This window comes from Perca flavescens, chromosome 16, assembly GCF_004354835.1.
Source record: "Perca flavescens isolate YP-PL-M2 chromosome 16, PFLA_1.0, whole genome shotgun sequence".
Lineage (NCBI taxonomy): Eukaryota > Metazoa > Chordata > Actinopteri > Perciformes > Percidae > Perca > Perca flavescens.
In genome coordinates, this window is record NC_041346.1 from 8320237 (window position 1) to 8340653 (window position 20417).

General features: G+C 41.3%; 1 protein-coding gene across 6 annotated transcripts in view; it reads left to right on the forward strand.

Annotated features, from left to right (window-relative positions):
• The window catches only part of cacna1bb (calcium channel, voltage-dependent, N type, alpha 1B subunit, b), a 219534-nt gene that overhangs the window by 85548 nt on the left and 113569 nt on the right, over positions 1-20417 (forward strand). For all 6 annotated transcript variants that reach the window (XM_028602209.1, XM_028602212.1, XM_028602211.1 and 3 more), the window contains exon 11: positions 18658-18761. In XM_028602209.1, the coding sequence (XP_028458010.1) occupies positions 18658-18761 (104 nt within the window). The remainder of the gene's footprint in view (positions 1-18657; positions 18762-20417) is intronic.

A 20417-nucleotide genomic window follows, 5' to 3' on the forward strand; every position in this document is an offset into this window, starting at 1 on the left:
ACCTAACCAGTAGTATTTTGAAATTAAAATTGTCTGGCCTCCCTTGTGTTTATATCCTGCAAACATTTAGGTCTTTCTTTCATCTTTCTTTCTTTATTTAATTAGCATTCCTGGAGGTGCCTGAGGCCTAAGATTTTTAATGCCAACGACTACCTCTGTTACTGCACATAGTCCATCTCTTTCCACTTCCGGGATTGCTGCGGTGCTGCAGGAAATTCCGCTGGATGCATGTTTTTTCCATTTCCTTCTGCTTTCTTTGTGTTGTAATTTTTCCACACAAATTCGGTGGCTTTATGAGGACTATTGTTGATTGCTCCTCAGATCTCTGCAGGGTAGATCCAGAAAGCTGTCCAATCTGAGTTTTCTTTCATACGACTGATTGGTTTAAAGAAATGCCATTAACCCAAAGCACGTTTTCCTCCCATCCCCAAATGCTATGTGGAGTAGCCAGACCCTCCTTCAGCGCGCTTTGGAGGCAAAGCAAGACTATTGTGCACATGACAAAGATCCTTGAACTTTCTGTGCTCCTACTGTATCCTGTCAGTTTAAAACTTGTTTCATTCAGATGCAGATTTACAGTGTGTTTTTTTAGTAAATAATTACTGAGGTCTAGACCCTGGTGACCTCGTAGCTGGCTACGGCCATGTATGTCACCAACCCAAACAGTTTTGCTATCTAAATGCCATCACCTCGTTTTTTTTTTTTTTCTTCAGTGCAGCCAAAATAATAATGGTGCCTTTTAAAAACACACAATCCCAGGACACAGAAAGCAAAACAAGAATCCCTAAAGGATATGTGACGTCCAGCCAGGCAGAACTAAAATGTGTCTGGGCCAATCCCACAATGTTTGACTAGAGCTTTATCTGTTTAAATATTTATATTTCCAAATGATGTATGCAACATATGACACAAGTTTACATCTAAAGACAAAAAAATAATTTGGGCCTTTTGTTGAAATTGTGATGAAAGATGTGAAAGGGTTCCTCTGGTGCAGGCACAGCTTGAGATGGTTTCAATAAGCAAAAGAAAAACAGAGGAAAATGGACTAGTTAACTCAATTAAAAAACAACTGATATAAGACTTGAAATTCACCTACTTCTAAAAATAGAGTGGAAAAAAAAACATAATTCCCTTAATGCATTGTGGCCCCTGATACTGGTTTTGGCCATCAGTGGTGGGATGGGAACCTCCAAAAATCAGACTTCTATGTGAGGTCATCCAGCATTGCAATGGACTTGTAAACATGTCTGAACAGTGGCTCATTAGAAAGATTCTTACTTGGGACATTTTGCATGAGCTTCCCTGGACATACGAGGTGAAAACTTTATTTTAATATTAGATGGATTCATTTATTTGTTTTTGTTTTTCAAAACAGGTTACTGTGTAAAAGGAGGTGTAGCATGGGCAGCATCTTAGCAGACAACAGCAGCCTCAGCCGTCCGTCTGTGTCTGCTCAGGATGCATTCAGGCACAGTATTGATTATTGCTTATTAGTATTGCTAATTTTTACACTTGATACGTAAAAAATAAACTCTAGGTCACATTTACGCACATGCAGCGCGAGTCAAAAAGATGAGCCATTCCATTTTACTTGGCAAATTATTTATTTGTTGCATTATTTGCACATATACTACTTACTGTATGTATATCTTCCTCTGTCTTCCTCCTTTCAGTTTTCTAGTTTACTCTCCCTTCCTTTACGTTTATCTTCTTTTCATCACTAAACACCTCCTTTTCCTTTCCCTGCCTTCTTCACTTTTCCCTCTACTTCATCTTTTCCTTTCCCAGGAGATAGCAGCTAACTGGCACTACGTTGTGAGCCACTTACAGAGCCATCTTTCCTCCTCCTTCTTGTTTGTGCTCTTCATCCTTGTCTCACTCCAAACATCTCCCGTAGCTTTTTCTCTCTCATTATCCAAAGCGATGCAGACCTACGCAGCTGTGATCTTTTTTCTTTGTATTTTGGTCTTTTTTTCCTTTTCCTTCTTCTCAAAGTCATTCCTTTTGATCCACCTGTTATTTTTTACTGCCCTTTTTTTGTGTGGCGTAGTGTATTCCTTCCTGCCCACCTATTCAACCAGGTATTTCTCTCTGCACTGCTGGATTTCACCATCTAGTCCTCTGTCTTTTACTTTTTCATAGCCAGACTGATTCACATGCATAAGGGGTTGTTTTGCTAAGGTGGGAGAGATTTCTCATGGCCTTGTAGAGACCATTCTTATGCCCCGTTGAGGGAGATAAGGCTGTTTTTGGGACTGTTGTGATTGGTCCAATTGTGATAGCTCACCTGGCAGAGCAGGCGCCCATATATAGAGGTTTACTCCTAGACGCAGCGGCCGCTGGTTTGACTCTGAGCTGCAGCCCTTTGCTGCATGTCATACCCCCCTCTGTCTCCACTTTCATGTCTACAACTGTATTATATGAATAAAGGCCTAAAATGGCCCAAAAATAATCAAAAGAATATATATATATTAATGAACATTACATTCGAGCCAATGCCAAATGAGTTGATACAAAGCTAATGAATACTATCAGCTCCACACAACTGTGTCTGTATTTCTCAGTACCCCTTAAGGGTTAAAATGTTAGTAGCGCATAAACTCTGACCTCAAAGTTACAACTTATGCTCAAACTAGTCTACGTTTCAATTTACGCATAGCTGGTGCAACCCAGTGTTGGTCTAAATCCATGTGCAAGGTATACCTAACAGCAGATAGCTAAAGCAACAGTATTTTCTAGCATTTGCTATTGCTAACATGTATACTCCTTGTCAATGGTGAGACAGACCCACCCATGAGTTAAACATATCCTAGTCTATATCCACGACGTTCCCCTTCCGGGATTGCTCTGTTGCCGACGGAAATTCCGCTGGATGTCACTCTTTTCGGCCGGATGTCTGTCCCCTTCTGCTTTCTTTGTGTTGTAATTTTGACCTCCGGTGGATTTCTGAAGACTATGGTTAACTGCTCCTCTGCAGGGTAAATCCAGACAGCTAGCTAGACTATCTGTCCAATCTGAGTTTTCTGTTGCACGACTAAAACAACTTTTAAATGTACACGTTCCACCAAAACAAGTTCCTTCCCGAGACTATTTATCAGCGGCACCGTGGCTATGTTCGGTGCTTAGCACCTCCCATGATGATTGTGATTGGTTTAAAGAAATACTAATAAACCAGAGCATGTTTTTCTCCCATCCCGAAAGGCTGTGTGGACTAGGCAGACCCTCCTCTGCAGCGGTCTGGCAATGCAACACTAAACATAGCCTGATAATTCAGCCTGACATGGTCTACATGTTAGCCGTATTTGAATCTCTATAAACAGATCTACAAATCTGTAGGCATCGGGACAAGATTTTGGTATTGGAAGCGTTCTGGTTTCCGTTTGTAGTCTGAGTAGTTTTGGTTATTTATTTGCATTCATATGCAGATATCTGTTTGAACTCCAACTCCATTCTTGCGTCTCAAGTTGCTAATCTGACCTGGTACAAGGAAGAGAAAGTCTTTGCTCGAATATCTGTTATCTGGATATTTGCTAGCTACCCTGGAACCCTAAAATGATTGGCCTTTACCCCCAGAGGCTAACCTAACCTAATCAGTGGAGAGTATTTATTCAGTCATTTTTATGTTCCTATGATTCATGAGTGTTGCTAGCTTTGAACAAAGTTCTCGTTCGAACAGACTTTGCCTCCTCCTTGTTTTTCCCTTTCTATATTAGGACACATCACTTACATAACAACAACCCCTGACACTAGACATTTAACTCCCTGACCTTAAAAGAACTTGTGAGGGCCTCAGTGCTGGTTAACTCAGGACACTTATACAATAATTACACAATACAGACCGTCCAATTTGGCGTCCAATGCAGTGAAACGCTGTTGACTTGTGATTTGCTCTGCTGTGCATATTGCATATTTTCTTTGAACTTTTTTTCATTGTCTTAATGTTTTCCCAGCCCTATTTGTAGGGTATATTTAAATGGTATATACCTATTTGTAGGCCTGTAGTGTATCCTCCAATATCCTGTTAGCTTTTCAGACATGCCCATTCTAACAGTTTTGGTTGTTGCGAAGAAGATGTCATTGTTAGTTCCTTCTAAAAGTACCTGTAATTTACTATCTGAACAGGGCCAAATGTTCCACAAGGTTTTCCCTAAAGAATGTGACAAACAAAGAAATAAAAGGAGAAATTATGACAACCTTATGCAGTGGAAGAGCCATAGCTGTATTTGTGTGAATGCAGTGGAGCGTGCACGCTTGCCATGCGTGCATTAATATCCTGAATCTACAAATGTAGATGCACTCTTGGTACAGAAGTGGGGGAGGTTTAAGTTTGAAACATCATGAAGCCAGAAAAGCATTGAGGCGGGGGTTCTATTCTGTGGATTTTATACTTTCCTGTAACCCAGCGTTAACCCCCGCAGATTGATGACTATGCTACCTCTGCCCAGAAGGGGATTGCTCAGACCTTCCTCTCTAATGGTGTGCAAGAAAATGTAGAGTACCTCTACCTACCCCTTCTACTTCTTCTTTCCTTATTGCTTCCTCTCTGCCATCCCCCCCCCCCCCCATCTTTCTTTATAACTTCACCTCCCCCGGCGAGGCCACGTCCCAGGATCCTGTGGTCTCCCAGCAGCTGATGTAGTGGAACAAAGCACTGCTGTCTGCCATGTTATTCTTCAGCTGGAGGGAGTGGTGACAATGGGGGCACATTCAGCGTGACAATATGCCTCTGATGGTGTGAGCATAGTGTTACCAGTGATAAGATGAAATACACACCAGGAAGTCCAGTTTGAAAGCTGATCAGACAGGAAAACAACTTGACAATTTTAAAATCATAAAGATTTAATATTTGAAAAACTGCTCAGACACTTGAAAAGTTTCTTGGTAATACTTTATTCGAAGGGGTGTGCATAAGACACTGTCATAACTATGACATGACACCTGTCATGAACATAGTCTTTTTGAATGTTCATGACTGTTGTCATTAAGTGTCATTTGGTAAATTATGACACTTTTAATGCAATGTTAGAATTTTTCGTGATGTTTGTGTTATGACAACTTGACATTAACAAAGACAACAATGTCTGTGCTATGACAACTTGGCATTAAGCAAGACAATAAAACCTGTCAATATCTTTGTTATGACAAGTTGACATTAACCTAGACAACATAACTTGTCAGTTTTACGACAGGGAATACACTACTGAGATTGTTTTCTTTCCGGGTTCCCTTTGCCTCCAGGAGCTGAGTTAGCTAATTGGGCAGCTGTACAGCTAACCAAGCTAACTAGCTAACGGCAGTTAACTACAGTCAGCGGTTTCTTTAGCAACAAGTAACATTATCCGTCCAAAACTCATTAAATCACCTCGCTTCTGCATTCACTGTCATCAAACTGGTCTTATAGTTTTTATGACATCTTAATGTCTAGTCCAAATGGTTCCACCTTACCTGAGGTCAAGGATAAAATATTCATGACACATATAATGGTCTCATGACAGCCAATGTAAAACCAAACCACTTAAAGGAACACGCTGACTTATTGGGAATTTAGCTTATTCACCGTAACCCCCAGAGTTAGACAAGTTGATACACACCCTTCTCATCTCCGTGCGTGCTGTAACGCTGTCTGACGGCTCCAGCGGCATCAGGCCAGCACAGAACATGCAGGTGAATGGTTCCAGTAATCCTACTGCTCTGAATAAGAGACAAAATAACGCCAACATGTTCCTATTTACATGTTGTGATTTATAGAGTCACAGCGTGTAACGTAACATGAGACACAGCCGTCTTCTAACTGTAAACAAACCGGGAACTATATTCTTAGGCGGAAGAATATAGTACTTGGGCGGAGTGATATGCTCGCAGCAAGCCTGTCTGAGAATATAGTTCCCGGTTTGTTTACTGTTAGAAGATGGCTGTGTCTCATGTTACGTTGTTTTTTGTACGCTGTGACTATACAAATCACAACATGTAAATAGGAACATGTTGGCGTTATTTTGTCACTTTTGTCACAATTGGGAGCAGTAGGCTAGTTGGAACCAGTTACCTGCAGGATCTGTGCTGGGCTAAGCTAATGCTGGAACCGTCAGACAGCGATGAGAAGGTTATGTATCGACTTGTCTTACTCTGGGGGTTACGGTGAATAAGCTAAATAAGTCGGCGTGTTCCTTTGATGATAATGTTTAATGTAATGGTAACACATTAAGCTAAATAGTTTCCTAAAGTTTGATAATTAGGACTCCCACGACATACTTATGACAGGTTATGTTGTCTAGGTTATTGTCTGGTTGTTGTCTAACGTAACGACAGAGGAAATGTAAATCACTCCAAACTTTTACTTTAAACAAACCGTTTTGAATTAGTAACTATGCCGAAAGATTGCTGAGTAGTTTGTTGCACCAACAATACATCCAAAAACCCCGGTCTTCGATTTGTCCTCTTGCCATGTCCTAAAATAGATCCTGATAGATGGGCTTTGGCTCCAGGCTATAGACCAGACCAGCCTCAGCGAGGCTCCCTATGAGAGGGCCGAATCGTGCTGTCACATCAGGAGAGAAACAGCTGTAGTGTAGCAGGTTAATCAAGACTTTCACACTGATATATGAGGCTCATAAGAAACGTGAATATTGTCAGTCAGTGTGGTAAATGATGCTGGTGACAGTTATCTACTGATGGATAGCTAACGTTAGCTTTAGTGGGAAGCTGCTAACAGTTTAGCAGCATCAGACTGTCGTCTCCAACTAAATCTCAGCTCATAGATCGAACAGTTGGTCATTAATAACAGGTTGATTAATTACAGATGACACTCAGCCTTACAATAGTGATTTAATCAGATATGTATTTCTACATTTAGCAGTATGCGGCCACTGTGTTGGGTCATTGATCGACTGATACAGGGGACATGACGGCAATCAACCTTAGTTTATTAAGGTATTGTGAATGCTCAGGTTCAGGCAAGGTTATACAATACACATTAGACATGTGTATGAAACAAACAATCTGTTTAACAAGAAAAAAATCCGCACACATTTGTCAAAATTATGATCCAAACACACGTCAAATTGCATTGACTTCTATGGGACCGTCTATTTTCTATCCCCCAAAAGGGGACGCGGCCTTGAGTTTTAGCGAAGAATCCGTATGTGCCGGTTGTGCGTGTTAAAAGTGTCATAATTTTCCAAATGACACATACTGACAACAGTCATGAACATTCAAAAAGACTCCTTTATGTTCCTGACACGTGTCATGTCATAATTATGACGTTGTCATGTCAGTCTTAGGCACACCCCTTCAAATAAAGTGTTACCAAATACTTTTATGTGCATGATGCAAACTCAGTGTAAAGGCCTTGTTTAGACTGAGAGTAACACTTTGTTCATTTCAATGACACCACTGCATTGGCACAACGATAGTCCTGACGCAAAGGGCTCTGTTGAATCTGACTCAACTGTTGGAAGACACTATTAAGCAAACTATTTCCTTGATTAGGTATTTTTGTTTTGTCGGGTGACTTTATGTTTTCCCAGACACCCTGCAGCACCCACAATGCGTCAACACACTACTCTAATTTAATCAATGGGGAGGTGACCTTTTCTGAACAAATTTCTCTCGTGCCCAGGAAGACAGCAAGCCAGCATGTCCTGGTACAGGATGAAATCCAAGTCTTCACACCCAGTGAGAGAGCCCAGGAAGGAGAGAATGTCACTAAACAGAGTCGACGCTCCTTGATGTTTTAATCACAAAAGAGGCAGAGGAAAAGCGAAGGGAGTGCAAATGAAGAGAGATTTTAGCTTATGCTAATTATCATAATGTTGCCAGCTGCTGCAGAGCTTTTGACTTGAGCAAAATACCCTCCCATTGGTGTCGTCTTTAGCGGCTAAACCCCACGGTGGATGTAACCAATATGCAACTCTAGATTATGGTGGAATACCCTGGCACCCTACATCCACCAAATTTGAAAACTGGATATTAATATGAAGACTGAATTACTGATTCCTGAAGACATGATCACACTTTGTCTTTGCCTCTATGGTTTTTATATACTGTATAGTATACTACTGTTTTTCAATGTTTTTCATGCACATGATAAATTATCTAAAATGCTTCTGGGCCAAAACAGAACATGCCATATCAGTTCTCTCTCTCCAGCACAAAACATGTTCTCCTTAATTTTCACCTTCAGATCCCATTTTAGATACTGTTGCCATGTTATCACCAGCTGGCAGCAAACACATCAGATCAGATTTTTTTTCATTCTGACATCATTTTCTCATTGGAGTCCCTTTGTGTCCTGCTTTTGTCAAGGCTAGGGAAATATGGTTAGGGAGAGATCATGTCGGTGGGAAACGGGAAACAAACAGTGGTCAACCATCCACTCTGAACCACTTCCCACAAGGTTTTGAAATGACAATCACGCTATTTCTGCTTTTGCTCTCAATAGACAACAAACAGTCATAACTGAAACGCCTATAGAGAACCTTGTCAGGTAAATGTAAACATAGTTGGTTTTAGACATTTGAACACATGACAAATGCTGTTGTTTTTCTTGTAAGGCCAGTCTTAAAAAAAGACCCCTAACCTTAGCCAAGCTGTCTTTGAGATGAAATAGGGGAACGCCACTGATTTTACACATCAAAGTCTGTTTACAGGTCCTATAATAATAATAATAATAATAATAATAATAATTATAATAATAATAATAATAATACATTGATTTATATTGCCTATAGCGCCTCCCTAGGGAGGTGTTCCAGGCACGTCCAGCTGGGAGGAGGCCTCGGGGAAGACCCAGGACTAGGTGGAGGGATTATATCTCCAACCTGGCCTGGGAACGCCTCGGGATCCCCCAGTCGGAGCTGGTTAATGTTGCTCGGGAAAGGGAAGTTTGGGGTCCCCTGCTGGAGCTGCTCCCTCCGCGACCCGATACCGGATAAGCGGACGAAGATGGATGTATGGATGGATGCTACATGATACATACAACAAACAGTGTTTCAGCCCAAATCAGCCAGCGGCAGCACAGAGCTTACGGTCTCTTTGCTTTACTCCCCGCTGGGAAGACAGCGGACGTCGGGAGATGGCCAGCTAGCTTGTCTGTGCACCAACGGCCGATGATCTTCCTGGGGTGTCAGCATCTTTAAGGTTGCTTTCACACCTACCTCGTTTGGTCCGTTTAAAACTAATCCTGGAGCGTTTGGTCTGATAGTACGGTTGGTTTGGGCCGGTGTGAAAGCTCATCCGAACTCTGGTGCGGATAAAATAAACAAACAAATGTCCTAAATGCCATTTACAGTAAGCAAGGGACTCAGAAAAAAAAAAAAAAAAAAAATAGGTACAAAATGAGCTGCTGATTATGCATCATACCACAAGCCAAAATAGAAATCATCCAGATTTTTGTACGGATTTTTACAGCTTACTTTAACTTGTGTTTTTAATATGCAAAATAAACACCTCAAAGCAAATTCACAAATTTACATTATTTTTTTTTATGCAAATAAGATTCATAAAAAACCAAAATATTGAGTGAGGCCTATTTATGTACAATTTCTCTGAAGAGACTTTTATAAACCTCAAAACACAAATGCATTTACAGCTTTCAGTTACCATCTTGACTTGATTCCACCATGTCCATCTGTCTTCACTCTCCACTCTTTTTTTTTTTTCTCGCAGAAATGCCACAGCAGTGATCTACTAAAGACAGCAAAGACTGGCACTGATTCCCACTGTGAATGCTGCTTTAGCTCTGAGACAGTCAGCACTGAAGTGACACTGTTGTAGCAGCAGCAGGATGTGTGGGTGGTTTCTAAGCGTTGATAATGTGCCCATCTTCGTTTCATGTCCCGTGATTTTATTACATTTCCTTTGTCTCTCCTGGTAACCTCAAGGCTTCCATCAAATTAGACGCGGCCCTAATTACTTCTGCTGTGTCATGTTCAGGCTTAAAGCTCTAGTGCGTCGTTTCTGTCGCCCCCATGAGGAATTCTAAGTAATGACAACAACACTGTCGGCGCGTCCACATGATACAAGCCTTCCGCGCCCCCACCCCTCCTCCACACAGTTGCTAGTAGCCAAGGAGGACACGGAGGATAAAAAAACTGATCATGGACTCTTCAGTAGAGGTCATTATCTTCACTCGAGTTTGCGCGGGAAAGTCACCAGACGACACAATCTTCTGAACATAGTCATACTGAGAAATACAGAGAGAGATGTGTGGAGCTGAGAGACTTAAATAGCTTTGTAGCAACTCATTTGGAGATTGCTTGAATGAAACGGACGTTCGTTAATATCAAAAAGTTACGCACTAAAGCTTTAACACTGCAAGAAAAGCCCATCTTTATTAGGAGTCGCACATGCGCAGTAGCTAGGTAAGCACTGCCAACTAGTCAGTTGCAGAGTATGAGGGCGTGCCACGCTAGCAGCTAGGCAAGCATTATAACGTGTGTTACAAAGTGACGCACGTTCATCATGGAAGTAAAGGCTGGACTACAATAGAGCTGTTTGGAGCAGTTTGTGAACAGTGTTTTCTGTTGGAGATGGTAAGTCCCTTTGGGGTGGACTTTGGGCTTTTTCACTTTTTAAACCTGTTACATGCACAAAAAAGGTATATAACACAATAAAAGCATAATATGAGCACTTTAAATTTGGAAATAAATATATTTCTATGTAATATATACTCTATATTGTATTGTTACTCTATATTGTATTGTTATTAATGTGTAACAATACAATGAATGGTTCAACGGATCTCCGTTTAACCTCCCCTGCCTCTTTGGCGTTGTGTGTGTGTGTGTGTGTGTGTGTGTGTGTGTGTGTGTGTGTGTGTGTGTGTGTGTGTGTGTGTGTGTGTGTGTGGCAGCACAGTAAGCTGAGAGTGGGAGTAAACTGTCACACCACAACTGCATGATGCATGGGTTCAAATCATAAGGCAGCGTTTGCTTTTTTCCTCACTGATCATTCAGAGCCAGCGATGACTCCTGGGAATAACAGAGGTGGAATAACCATATCAAGTCAACTCGTATGAAAAACATCAAGCTCAGTGGATATGTCACTTGTTATTTTGTTTGTACGGAATGGCTGGTTGGTATGTTTTTCAAACAAGTTTGTTTTTTAAAAGTACCATAATTAGCTTTTCATGTTGGTTATTAATAATATTGCATACTTGACTTTAACCATTTCAGTGCTTCTGAATAAATAGATCTTTATCTCATTATACTCATAACTACATTTTACTCTTCTGTCATCGCAGTAGTTAAACAACATATGGGGTCATTAGAAGTACTGCTAAAGGCAACATAATGCATCAGCAGTTTTGTAATGAACAAAATGAGTATAGCCAGTGGCCTTGATTGCCATATGCCCTGTATTTGCCCTCTTGCTGTGCGCTCTGTGTAGTTTAATCTCATTGCATGGCTTTATTCCCAGTGCACTTAAAGGTTGGGTCCAAAGCAGGGCTGTGGGGATTGTAACTTTTATATTTATTTATGCTCTCTAAAATCTCTGTAAAATATAGTATAAATACTGCTTTTCCCATCTTCCAATATATTGTACTATGCAAAAAAAAAAGACTTAAAGAAAAGAAAAAAGAACTGTAGGGGCATCATGATTTTGACCTTAGCCACCTCAGAGACTTTTGGTGAGATGTATTATATATTACACACATATACATACACACACATATATCAGTTGCATGAAGGGCCAAAATGCTATATTTTTTTGGTTGTTTTCAACATTGATAAAAAAGTTAAAAATTTTAACATTCAATATGCATTAAAAAAAATCATGCAGACTTGAAGTCTAAGGCGTCCGGTATACTCGCCGCAGCCGACCTGTCACACGCAAATGTGACGTCATGGGAGCACCGTAACTTTTTATACTTGTGCGTGGTGGACACTAGTTGCAGCCTTCTTTTGAACAGAGGTGGCGCTAATGAGGAAAGGCTACCGACTTTGCTCTTTCTACAGACTAGAAGAAAAAGATAAACAACGGCAGAACTGGCAGCAGCATTTACGTCAATGTTTTCATTTGATTCAATGACCTACTTCGTCGGGTCAAGCCTGTCATTCACCATAAAAGAACTCCTCTTAACCCACTAAGTTTACAAGAGAGACTTGCAGTCACTCTGAGAGTCCTGGCATCCGGTTACCCTCGAACTCGTCGTTTCCGCTTTGTCGTGCGCCACTGAAAAAAATAGCATGGTCCTCTGGTCGCGCACTTAAAATCCTGGCGCACCAATGTAACATTGGTTGGGCTGAAAATGGCTCAGGTGCTATTCTATGGGTCTGTGAATATGGCCCTATTTGGAACGAGAGCTTTTCTTCCAAATATGTTATGCTCATGAATATTTAGATCTGAGCTGCGTGAAGCACATACAAATACGCTGGCGACGAGATAGCAGTTCTCATATTTAAGACACTGCAATGTTATACATTGTTCGTCTGCTATTTAATTATTAAATTCACTTCTGAGACTTTTTTTATGCGAGAAATCAACTGTATTGTAAATCTCAATGTAAATCTCAAATATGGGCCGTTTTATGAAAATTGATGGCTAATTGCAAATTTGGTAAGACGTGTCGGACTTCAGGAGCTCTGACGAGACAGACAGAGACGCACACACATACACGCACAGACACACTGTCTGTTAGCGACAAAAATGCCCACACATGCCTGGGTGCGAGCAGTGGCTGCAGCACGACTAAAACAGCCGAGACAAAATACAAAGTTTCGACACTTTCATTACAACTAGTGTTGTTGTAACGTTACCCTTGTAACATAAAAAACCTCCACCACGGAATCACAACTCACCGCTGCGTTAGATCCACATCTCCCGCTCCATTGTCCGATATACTCGTTCTAAACACTTTTCTCTGGGCCCGTATTGCATTGTACAGTCTGGAACACTGCATTTACGACCGTGGTTCATTTTCAATATCCTTGAAAAACTTTCTTCTTTCTAAAGTACACAGCGCACGGCAGATTGTGGAGCTCAGACTGAAGTCCGACACAGTCATTGCAAATTGGCAAATTTGCAATTAGCCATCAATTTTAGTAAAACGGCCAATATTTGAGCTCTGCATAGTTGATTTCTCACATAAAAAAGTCTCAGAAGTGAATTTAGTAATGAAATAGCAGACGAACAATGTATAAAATTTCTGAGATCTGCGCGACCTATTCAGAAGACTAAATGTAAATTTTGGGGCGTTACAAAAGTTGAGGAATTGACGTCAACTTTTAGCTTGGTTGAGATTCGCCCGTTTTAGGCAGCAGTTTCAAAGGGGAAAGAGTTGTCAATGGGACTTTGAGGTTCTACGTATGCCTATTTTACCCACCGAACTGTCGTTTTTCAACTATGACAAGGTAAACTCGTTTTTTTCATTCTATCACCCCTTTAAATCGGAGAAAACCAGTAACTCTAGGCCACCGCAGTGTTGAAAAATTTCAAAAAAAATTTCAAGCTCAACTGAACTCAGCTCTCCTGCCTGAGCAGTCAGCTGAAGAATTAAGGCCGCGTCAACAAGAGAAAAAAAACCCTGTCTTCCCTCCTCACCAGCTGACTCTGGGACTGAAAGCTGACTGAGTGCATTTCCACTTGATTTTCTCCTCCACACCAGGCATCCAGAGTTCCCCAGAGAGAGAAGAAGTAAGTGTTGGGGACCAAGAAGCTGGTCAAACCTGATTTAACCAAAAAGGCCTCAGATTGAGCTGACCAGAGAGACAAAGGAATCGTGGCCTGTATGTAAACCCCAAAGCCTGGTTAATTCACACCTCTATGCTAAAGTCCCAGCCAGAAGGGACAAGCCTCACAACTGGCAGGAAGTTAAAGAACTACAAGATTGTAGTCTCGACACTTTCAAGAGTTTCGAGTCTTCCTGTTGGGTCAGCCGGACCATAAACACAGCATGAAGTCTTAACCTATAAATAAGCCTATCACCCAAAATTCTGTTGTCTTCACTTGCAACTCACGTTGCTGACAGGAGGCGCGCAAGTGCTTGTGGTGAACTTCTATTTTCTGGAGAAAGTGGATTTTATTTCGGTGGATCCTTGAAAACGCACCAGTGTTTTCATATCTGCAGTGAGAAGAAAACGTTTTTCTTCTCAAAGTCGACTAAACTTGCCCCCTTGCTGCCTTTTTGGAGGGAAGTTTCTCCGTGGCCGCTGACGAGCGCCAGGGACCCGCTCTGTTTAATTTCTGTGGAAATCTATGGACAGGAATAAACGGACTGAACACACCCGTAAGAAGGCTTACGTCTGGTCAGAGATAAGCAGTGTGTTTTATTAATGAGCAAAAGGGTTCGCTACCACTTGTTGCCATTAATGTGATCTGTGATTTTAATTATGTACTGGTCTATACGTGATTATTACTCTTTTTCTGTGAATGTATCAGTGATCACGATACTGTTGTTGTGTTAAGTAGCTGGGTATAACTGTAATCGCTACCTGCTAAGTCACTCCTTTCATGGAGTAAGGGTTACTGTCTGCGAGATAATCACGGTAAATCAGCTGTTAGCCACTGGAGTGGTTATCGATAACTAAGATCAGAGAGCCTCTTTTCTTTACATTTCTTCTCTTCTTTTACTAACACACACACACACACACACGACACAGGCTAGCCGCGTCGCTCCCGAGCTAACGCTGCTAGCTTAGCCACGTGGAATCGGCTTACGTTTGTACAGAGCTAACACAGGAACTACCATACGGGGTAAGCGTGCGCGTTGCCTAGCAACCCCCCGGCTTCTTCAGCCCCTCCTCGTGCATCCAGCATCACTACCACCCTCTTGAGGCTAAATAGTTATGTGGAGCTCACCGGAGTAGCCATTTTGTAGTTTTGTGTTAGAACTACATTTCGACACTGCCCCTCCTCTTTCACTCACTCTCTCTCTCACACACACACTCACACACACACAGACACAGACGTGTCCATGCTGCTTTGTTTTTGCTTTGTTTTTGGTTGTGATATTGTAAAAAGGTATATAAGTTTATTATGGAAGGATTATTGATTAGCTACTGATAATTGTGACGTTAATAAATCTTATTATACTTAATTAGCAGTTGCTTGTGATTATTTGTGTACTTGTTGTAATAATTGCTGGCTGAACCGGTCTGTGCTCGAAATTACCCCTTCCTTTGTTTCCTTTTAAAGGATTTTCACAGAAATGAGACTGTTCCACAGTTTGATTATTGGTCCCTGACTTGCAGGGTGATGCCCCGTTTTGATTGTTTGTCGATTTGATAAAGTTATCAATAACCATATTCATAACTTTATTAATATTGATAAAACATCTTTGATAATTTGCCAATGATCAAATCTGTACCCTACTGGTATCCAACATAAGAAATCTGCTGCTACTGCAAACCCCAAAGAGAGCTGCTAATTTTGAGCACAAAACTAGCTAAATATCTAAATTACACAGATCATTAGATGTAAAGGAAACATTTTAACCAAACAGCTGCAAACACAACATTGGCTTTTACCATCTCATAAGGTTGATATGGCGAATGTGGTAGCAAACCTTTGCCTATTTACAATAAATTTCTGACAGAGCTAGGCTAGCTGTTTCCCCCTGCTTATCCTAAGCTAGGCTTACATCCTCCTGGCTCCAGCTTTGACTTTGAAATACATGAGAAATGGGATATAGATATGGATCTTCTCATCTCAATCTTGAAAAGAAAGCAAATGAGCACATTTCCCAACTGTTGAACATGTCCTTATGCTTCACTGAATTGAACTGGATTGGGTGGGGAGAAGATGATAGGATGTCTATGTAATGTTCTTACCAAGCGACTTTAACTAAACGTGGGGAGCAAGAGGGAGAGACATAAAGAAAGACATGATGAGATGTTGAACATGTAGAAAAGGAATTGATGCCGAGCAACACAGAGAAGCTTCTGCCAGCCATTTATCTTGGTGTGTGGGCTGCTGCTTCTCTGACAGCTGAGACAGAGGGCGTGCTACCGTGAATATGTGTGTGTATGTTCATTTCACATACTCGGGTGCATAAAATAGATCTGCAGCCTGCTGATTCAGCCGCCTTGAGCCTCCCATCACAATTACAGCCAGCGCTCCAACACTGGCGTTTGCAAAATGTCACTGTGCTTCACCCAGCCCATCAGTCCACAGGTCTGCCCTCTGCTAACAGGCCGCTGTGTGGGAGCACACTTAGACACGGAGGGTGCTGACTCCCAGAACCCCCCCGGGGGAAACAAGCATGAAAATCAGCCTTGCTGCTCATTCTGTACACAAGTACACAGTCAGTTTTGGGCATTGCTGATATCAAAAAGTAGCACGGTCCTGCTATTGTGCGTGTTGGTTCACTGTCTCTCTGTCATGGCTTACTGGGACACTTAAATAGAGCAGAGCCTTTGTTAATGCTGTTAGTAACACCTGTGCTTTTTCTGCTATGACAAGTCCAAATGTCTGCTGTGAAAAAGCTATTTAGGAAAATGGTACCAGTAAAAACCTTCCTTCCATACATGAATTTAGTATGGGGTAAATACACTAGATGGCCAAATGTATGTGGACACTCCCGTGGGAAGGACACAACATTGGGCTTTCAACTTTGTGTCAACAGTTTGTAAGTATATCCACAGCGTTGTGGAGTAAGGTCTGGCTACACCACACATACATTCTAGGATAGAAGAAAAAAACGCTCTGGGTTGTTTGCATTTCTTTAAACCAATCACAAGCTGCAAAATAGTCTCGGGAAGGAACTTGTTTTGGTGGAACATTTGCACCCCGCAAAAGAAAACACCACATACAATATTAAAAGAAGTTAACTGTTCAACAATACAGTGATGTGAGCTATTTAAATTAGCTGGATACGTGGTTAAATGCAATTTTCAGTGTATCTCTGTGTTTAACGTTACTTTGTCAACAGCAATCCCCACCAATCGGTCCCAAAACGTCCCCCGGTATTAAATGCTGTAAACATATTCTTTGTAAATCTTTACGATCATTCCCTAAAAGAACCAAGCAGGCCTGCCTTGTTGCACGATCCAAATTTTCTTCAAAATTTGCCATTTTTTAGCATGTAGCTTGCTGGCTTGAAGTTTGTTGCTGAGACACAGGGAGAGGAAGTTGAGAGGCAATGCCACATAGCTTTATCCTGGATATGTTCTTCCGTTGATTCAGGCTAACGGTTTGTTTAACACCTTTTTCACTGTTTCAACATGACAATGCCACACAAAGACAGGTCCACAAAGAAATGGTTTCCCCAGTTTGGTGTGGAAGAACTTGATTGACCCGCACAAAAGCCCTGACCTCAACCCCATCCAACACCTTTGGGATGAACTGGATCACTGGCTGTGAGCCAAGCCTTGGTTGGACCTCACTAATGCTCATTTGGCTGAATAGGAGCAAATCCCCTGCAGCCAAAGGCTCTTAGCGCAGTATATTAATGTCTACATGAAAAGCAACAGCTGTGTGTGTGTGTGTGTGTGTGTGTGTGTGTGTGTGTGTGTGTGTGTGTGTGTGTGTGTGTGTGTGTGTGTGTGTGTGTGTGTGTGTGTGTGTGTGTGTGTGTGTGTGTGTGTGTGTGCGTGCGTGCGCGTGCGTGTGATGTTAGGGGTCACAGGCTACTTTCCTCTCACTTCAGAGTCTCAGAGGTTATTTAAGCCATGACGGCTCATACTGGAGGACTGAATCGTCACACCTATTTGTCTCGGGACAGTTCATTGGAAGTGGATGTTTCTGAGCTGTAACTGGTGTTGAATTGTTTTGCCGTGATACCAGACTTAGCTTCTTCTTTGTTGGTGGGTTTGTTCGGTAGGAAGCTCACCGAGATGACGGAGAGACTCTTTAATTGCTTCCTTTCGAAAATAAAAGTTGTAAATGTTTTTCTAATGAGGCCCGTTGGCAAGTGTTTTTGTTCAGTCAGACAAGTTTGTAAAAAAAAAAAAAAAAAAATGCATTGTTATTCACAGCTGTGAATGGGAAATGGGAAAGTTGGATGAAACACATTGATACACTGTCAGCTTTACTTGCTAAAATGACTTTTTCATAACTTAAATTAAACATACAGATTATATTGTTAAATTAAAAGTTGAGCTCAAGAAAATGAAACTACCCGACGATCCAGGAGTTTATTCATACCAATGACTTTTTGCATTTTGGTTTCCCCCCGTTTTACCAGAAACAGCAGTGGGAAATTGGACATTAATGAGATGATCTCATTCCTGACTATGAATATGCTTACACATTACTGATGCAGACACATTCACATGTGCTAGGGGTAATGTGTGTGATGTTAATGTGATGGTGTGTTAATGACTTGTTTTTAAATTCTTAGAAAAGATGAAACTATCTTCTTACTTCCGTGTGTGTGTGTGTGTGTGTGTGTGTGTGTGTGTGTGTGTGTGTGTGTGTGTGTGTGTGGGTGTGTGGGTGTGGGTGGGTGGCAGCACAGTAAGCTGAGAGTGGGAGTAAACTGTCACACCACAACTGCATGATGCATGGGTCCAAATCATAAGGCAGCGTTTGCTTTTTTCCTCACTGATCATTCAGAGCCAGCCATGACTCATGGGAATAACAGAGGTGGAATAACCATATCAAGTCAACTCGTAGAAAAACATCAAGCTCAACGGATTTTTATTTTTTGGTACAGAATGGTTGGTATGTGTTTTTCAAACAAGTTTGGTTTTTAAAAGTACCATGTGTTTGTGTGTCCAGACCAATGATGTAGCAGGAAACACCTGGAACTGGCTCTACTTCATCCCTCTCATCATCATCGGTTCCTTCTTCATGCTCAACCTGGTGCTAGGTGTCCTGTCAGGGTAAGTCAGCTCTTAACATAAATACACATATACATATATCAGGATTGTGGAGAATCTGCATTGTATTTTGATTTGTCAAAGGAGAGCCTGGAATTTGTTTTGTGTTTAGTTTATGTATTAATAAATGTCTAACAATTGAGCAATAATGCAAGAATCTGGAAAAAATGATTTGATTTCAAAATTAGCATTTGCATTGCAAGCAGATTAAAATGTCTTGTTTTTCACTTACTTAGTTGGACTTGGTTTATACTGTAATTACTGTAGCAGCGTATTTGTATTTTCTTCCCAATCTTCTCTTCGCTTTCTTTAACCGGAAACATTTTCAGAACTGTGCTGGTTTACACACAGTAATCAACAAGTTTGGGGTTAATTGGGAACATAAACTCCTGGTTAAAAAGAGAACTTTTCAGCCACAAGCAGTATTAATGGATCAATAACTTTCACACTAATTGGAAGTTAAATTGAGAACATGATGTCTCTATTAGACTCTGTTTTGAGAATATTTTAATACTGCGTCTGAAGGCACTTCTGTATTGGCTTCAGCTTGTGGCCATTTTACTGTCTGCTTGATTCAACCCCAGCCTGTGAACCGTGCATGGAGAGTGTGCTGTCCATCATTCATAGACTAGGGCTTCAAGACAGTAGCCCACCCGTCTGTGTACTACAATGGAGAAGAAGGTTATGTCGTGACCAGTTAGAGGAAATCAGCAGATTATTCACTTCTCTTTTTTTACTCTGTGTCTCTCTTATAATCTGTCCCTGTCATCCTCTCGTGTCATGAAAAGGCCTCTCTTTGTAGCTTTAATCCCCCTGGTCCTGTGTCCGGCTGGATCTGACATCTGTCCATCTCATTGTGTCTGTGGTCGCAAAGAGCCTCTTCTCACCTGCTGTCTCCTCAAAAGCAAACGTGTGGTCAGAAAAAAGCCCAGTGCTGAAGGAGCTTCCCTGCCATTCTTTAGAAAACCTGTTTAGCAAGATAAGGACTGGGAGTAATTTTCTTTTTTGTCCCATGCTTGTACTGTTACTGTCTACCAGTCTAACGTCTGTTGTGTGTGATGTCTTTAAGCAACTGGGACCTTGAATTTCCCCTTGGGGATCAATAAAGTATCTGTCTATCTACCACATGTAGCATCAGTAACATTAAGAATTTTTTATTTTTTTTCGTTTCCCCGTCTCATCTTTCTGATTGTCATAAAATGACAAAGGTTATGCTAACTTTACTGGCAAATATAGTAAAAATCGAATATATCTTTCAACACTGAAAGAAAAAAAGTGTGTCTTCTTTCATCACTGTTAGGTCACTTTCATTTTTGGTCCTTCAAGAATAGGCTGATATTACAGTATTTAGAATGTTCAGCATGCATAGGAGAGTGGTTTCATCTAACTATCGGCAAGTGTTAGGTTAGTGAATGATATATACAGTACAAGCAAACCGAAGAACTGAGTGGCTAGAATGTGACTAACTGCTGGACACATGACTCCCACACACCTGGCTCCACTCCTGTTACAAGACTAAGCTAACCTGGGCTTGTATAACAAAGAAACACAGCTACTAAAGGCTAACCTAGCGCATAACATTATTTGTATTGTCTCCTTTCACTGCGTGATGCGTTCAACATGAGAGTGAGACCTAAACTGGCCTGGATGAGTGTATAC